This window comes from Thalassophryne amazonica, chromosome 16 (assembly GCF_902500255.1).
Source record: "Thalassophryne amazonica chromosome 16, fThaAma1.1, whole genome shotgun sequence".
NCBI classification, from domain to species: Eukaryota; Metazoa; Chordata; class Actinopteri; order Batrachoidiformes; family Batrachoididae; genus Thalassophryne; species Thalassophryne amazonica.
The window spans coordinates 660,251-665,528 of NC_047118.1; the positions used below are offsets into that span (position 1 = coordinate 660,251).

Sequence of the window (5,278 nt, forward strand, 5' to 3'; positions counted from 1 at the left end):
TCTCAGTCCTGACGCTGGTCTTTGGGTCAACTGAACATTGTGTAACTCCAGCATGCGGTTCTGCTGAACTCAGATTTGATGAACCAGTTTCTGTTTTTAATTTTAATGCGACCCCACAAATCAGATTTGATAACATTTGCAAACTAAAGCCACCTTGACACTTGTATGAATTTGATCCCCGCATTGGCATGCAACCTTGCAAGTGTCAGGGCAGCTTTACATGATAAATGCAGAATTTAAAGACCCAGTGTGTGTTGGCACAGTGTGTGTGCCAGGATAGGTTCCCCACAATTTCTGAAATATACAAAATAGGCCGGCCCGAAGTCATCGCAGAAAGACCAGATTGCTGTCAAAACATTCTCTGGAGTGCAACTCTGAAAAAATTGGACCGAAATCTTGAATTTGTTACTTTATTTATAATTTTCTTGACTTTGAGTTTGACCATATGTGATACTTTTTAATTGAGTTTTCTCATTAATGGGATTGTCAAATGGCATGATGTTTGTCATGTTGACAGAACATTAAACAACCTAGCCATATTCACAAAATGCCTGGTAAAAACTGCTAGGTGGCACTATTAATAATAAATATGTTTAACACAGACAACTTCCAATAACTTGTGATACATCAGCCACCCATAGCAAACAGTACTGTTGCCATCAATAGAGGGAGCTTTTTCCACAGTTCCCCCCCCCCCCCCCCCCCCCCCACAAAATGGCCCGTGAACCTATATCTGGATTTTTTTACATAGAAAAGACAGTTTGGTGTTAAAATGTTCTTTGCTTCATGACTCTGAAAAAGTGGACCAGAAAGTTTCAAAAATTTTGCTCTGTTTGCAAGTTTTTTACTTTGAGTTGGACCTTGTGCACAGCTATTTGAGTTTTCTCATTAACCGGATAACTAAATTGCATGAAATTTGGCAGATGCATTGACAGCCTCTCTTAGATCCACAGTACTAAATTTGGTGGAACTGCACCACTAGATGGCACTGCAACGCATATATTTTTGAATTTCAGAGCTCGAACCTATGCTCAAAAATTCATGTTGATCTTGTCTGAGCGGCTTCTCTGGTCGCTTGGGGCAGGCCTGGATGCAGGGGGTGCTTGGACCCTTAATATTTGCCTTTAAATCCAGTTAAGTTGTAATTTTGCATTATAGATGACGTAGTGTTGCACATCGAGCATTTTACTGTGGAATGTTTCACAAAAAACATATGATCATTACCTGCATTAATTGCAAATGTCCACCAGGTGGAGATCTTGCTCCATTTCAAGAACCTTAAGTATAGGCTGAGGCAGAACACCATCAATGATGACCAACCTGTTGTTTGTATTAGTAAATACTGACTTTATGGCATCGATAGTTTATAAAAATTTTGCACACAGGATTTAAAGTCCCCATGTGGCTGTATTAACATGCTAATGTCAGCAGTAATACTTGTCTAAATGCAGAAAACTGTTGGCAGGTCAAAGGTATTTGGTAATGGTGATGATACCTTTACAAGAGAATGAAGGTCCAAGTCTTCAGGATCCTGGTACTTCTGTTCTTCATATATGGTCAGGAAGTGGGGATGGACCCGTTGCCAAGCCCAAGGCGGCTCTGTAGTGTGATGGATGCACCTTATCAGCCCTCTGATGCTCCTTATGCTTTCAGACCTGAGGTCACATCAGGGTTTGCTATATTTGCTCTGAGAGTGTTGATGGAGAAGTGTGGAGAAGGCCAGAACTTGCATTGTTTGTTTGTGAACTTAAAGAAAGCTTTTGACAGCGTGCCAAGAAAAGAGTTCCAGTTTGTTTGAGGATGTCTAGTGTGGCAGAGAAGTATGTGAGGGAGGTGCAGGATATGTGTAAGGACAGTCGCCACAATGAGTCTGGTGTGCTTGAGGTTCCTTGCTATAATCAGCATTGTGCAGTATATATTAAAGGGAATTCGCTGATGCTTGGTCGTACTGAAAACATGTCGGTCTAATATTTCCCCGTACAGACCGGGCAAATGAGGTTAATAATTTGTTTATTATATGGCTATTATATATAAACACTGACAGTATTGCCCGAATATGAAAGCTGCTGACGGCTCGCAGTCAGACCTGTTCACTTTTATCACCTCCACAAAGAATTTGCTAACAGATGATCCAGTCGTTAGCTGGTAAGCTTTCTATCTGTGTTTTTTTTTCAGATACTGTTTAGATATTTATGGAGTACGTTCATGTCCAACTTTGTTTTTCTAATCGTGTTTTTAGCTTCCTGGTTTGTAATGAAAATATGAGTTGTGGACCAGTTGTCATGGAAACTGGTTTGGATATGCGAAAATATCCGGCTGGTAATTAGCCAGTCAGAGTGCTTGTAGCGTTGCAGCCATATAATAATACTAATTATTGTCCTCAGGTTGACACATTATTGGCACTGATAATCAGTCGACCCCAGGTCAATAATCAATAATATCTACTAGGGATCAACAGATTATTGGCCTGGCGGAGTGTCTGTCGAAAATCAGGTGGTCCTTAGTATATATTACTAATTATTGTCCTCGGGTTGATGATTATCCGCACTGATAATCGGTCGACCTCTGCTTCTAACTGCTTCCACATGGTCAAAGGAGGCTCGACACACCAATCAGAAACAAGAAGCTGCTCAGCGTGACAGCACAAATTGGATTTATTGGTGACTTGAGAGCAGCGTTGCTGGGCCACCGAGTCGGTCAAGTTAAGCATAGTGCAGGCCAAGTCCGTTCGCCTCAGTGATGGCCGTTCTCATAACCGTCAGGCAGAGGGTTGGTGTGTGAGTTGTGGAACAGACTGTGGTTTCCATCGCCCCACGGAAATTTCTGCAAGAGAACAACCTCTTAGTACCATCGAGATCGGGCAGTTTGAAAACATTCAGACATAAAAAAGCAGGCGTGCGTGTGATGGGGCAGGTTAGTAACGAGTGGCTAACGTCACCTTGGTGCGAAGACGCAGGTGAGGGAAAGGAACAAATTCGGCAGGTTCGTGTGACTTCTCCTGCATCTTCATGTAAGCGTTAACCATGCAGACGCCAACACCAGGAAGGGCCAACGTGAAGGTCAGGATCTTCCAGGTCTTTGCTGTGGGAAAGAGCCCAGAGGGGGACAGTGAAGAACCGCTCAGACACGGATTTATTGGACATGCACGCACACTGCAGAGTGTGCCCTGATGCTAACTGGTACGAAAGCATTTGTGGAACTGGAATGTTGGCTGTTCTGCTTCTCACGTTCTAAAGCTGGAAGGTTTACATTTTATATCAATTCATTTTTTATTCATTATTTAAGGTCCAGGTTTTCAGTGACTTCTTGGACTTGTCTCTCAGAAGTTTATCTGTATGCAGCGAAAGTGTTCATGTGTCTGGGTGTTTTGAGATCGGTACCCATCTGTTCTGATCTTATGGAGTCGTGAGGAGCTGCACCGGTGTGTTCGGTGATAGTCCACGGGCCAAACAATTTTTTAGTACCACTGAAGGGACCAAACAACACTTTCAGTCTAGCTTCGGTGCACTATGACTGACATAAATATGTTTGGTGGCCCTCCAACCTGTAGCTGGCGGGGATGAAACATTAATCAATACTCTGTTGAGTAAAGTGGGTGGTCTTTAGCTGGGCTTGGTGAACCTTGATCATGCTCACATTCCAGCTCCTTTGAGGTGCACTCATGAGCATTTCCAGCTCAAATTTGGTGAAAACCTGATAACATTTTCTTCAAGTTATCAATGGCACAAGAAAGAAAATCTGGACTATTGCAAACCTAATTTCTGAGTTCCTCCATGTAAAGTCAAACTGTGGGACTTTGAGGATGTTTAACATAAAACTCCAACAATAACTTGGTACCTGTTGTTTTTGGTGGCTTTGTGGGAGCTTTTTGACTGAATATTCAAACTACAGTAATGCGAAAATTGACAGGTTTCACGCCTTTTGGTTGGAGGTTGGAAAAGCGGCGTAAAACCACTGACCTCCTCCCTCGTGGCTGGAATGTGACGCTGCAGCGAGAAGCCGACGTGTAGCCAAAGCAGCAACAGACATCTGCAGACACAGAGAGGAACTTTGAAACGGTTTCAACGAACAACATGAAGAAAATGCAACGTATCGTAATGCTACGTATAAAGTTGCAGTATGTTGGTTTTCGTGCCATCTAGTTGCATTATGTTTCCCCGTCATGTTTTGGGTTGATGCTCCTTTGCCTTAAGCTGTGATGAGCAGTATGTATGATTGTTTAGGAAACAGGGGGCATCATAAACATCTTCGCCTGCAGGAGCAACTACTAGATAATGTTGAGGGGCGCAACCACTGGTTTCTTTTTATCTTCAGTCTTCTGGCTGCAGACTTGACTTTCCGTTGCTGTGGACAATGCAAAAGACGGACTAAGTATGTCCTTGCCAACATGGCGGCCTCCATGAGGGAGCGCACTCCTGTGTAGACATGAAGAGCTCATTCTAAGCTCATGAACCACATTAACTGATAGTTGCAGACAGTTATGTACTTATGAACAGTTTAGTGTAAATAATGCCATATTCCATTTCTGCTATTAAATGCCCATAAATACTACACACGTCCTCCTACACGTTCACTTCTTAACCTTCACACTGAGTGGAAACACACACAACAGGTCACCCAGCTGACGGGAACCCGTCTGCACATGTTTACACTGATCCCTTTTGACTGATTACAGAAGAAGAGTTAAAGTTCTACAAGTCAAAACATCAAAACTCCAGAGAGGTCGTGTGTACAGCTTTAGTCTGAGGCCTACCGCCGTGAGGGTGTATCACCATCTGCAACAAACACACTGAAATTAAAATGTCAGACATGTTGAAGGTTAACTTACCGTGTTTATGCAGCCAGTGTTCGGGTTTTCCTCCGATTTTATTGACTTTTCTGCTCCTTTCTACGTGTTTGTCCTTCAGTCCGTCCTAAGCTCAGCCCAGTGTGTCAGACTCCTCCTTAACCAAGTCTGGTGCCAGCAGAGGTTTATATTTGGGCTGTGCACAGGCAGGCTGACATGTGACAAGGGTGGGAGGGGATCCAGCAGCGCACGTCATGTAACTGAAACAGTGCCTGAGGATTTATGAGTGCCCAGTGGAGACGGACCTGTTTCTTAGCTTTCACTTTTAGTTTCTGCAGGAGAGAAACACGTAATCTGTGGATGAAGATCGACCCAAGAAATACTTTTCAAGGGTTAGTTGAAGGAAAGGTCAGGGTCGTTGGGCCAAAATGTTGACAAACCCTTCCAACACACACTTGCACAGGTTTGTCCTAAAATTGCTCAGACAAGACC

The 5,278-nt window shown here is 43.3% G+C and overlaps 1 protein-coding gene across 1 annotated transcript; it reads right to left on the reverse strand.

Moving 5' to 3' along the window:
* Positions 1–2,612: 2,612 nt before the first annotated feature.
* Positions 2,613–4,983, reverse strand: LOC117528625 (cytochrome c oxidase subunit 6A, mitochondrial). Its single transcript, XM_034191248.1, has 4 exons — positions 4,829–4,983; positions 3,960–4,029; positions 2,939–3,081; positions 2,613–2,823 (listed from the first exon to the last, which is right to left on the reverse strand). Exons 2-4 carry the CDS (start codon positions 4,027–4,029, stop codon positions 2,734–2,736), a joined length of 303 nt encoding a protein of 100 aa, XP_034047139.1. The 5' UTR covers positions 4,829–4,983; the 3' UTR covers positions 2,613–2,733.
* Positions 4,984–5,278: the final 295 nt, after the last annotated feature.

Bases quoted from the DNA above. Each gene is read 5' to 3' on its own strand.
- LOC117528625 (XM_034191248.1), bottom strand. From the start codon at position 4,029: ATGTCTGTTGCTGCTTTGGCTACACGTCGGCTTCTCGCTGCAGCGTCA. The intron at 3,082-3,959 runs GTCAGTGGTTTT...TCTTTCCCACAG, and splicing joins TTCCAGCCACGAGGGAGGAG to CAAAGACCTGGAAGATCCTG. The intron at 2,824-2,938 runs GTGACGTTAGCC...GTTCTCTTGCAG, and splicing joins ACCTGCGTCTTCGCACCAAG to AAATTTCCGTGGGGCGATGG.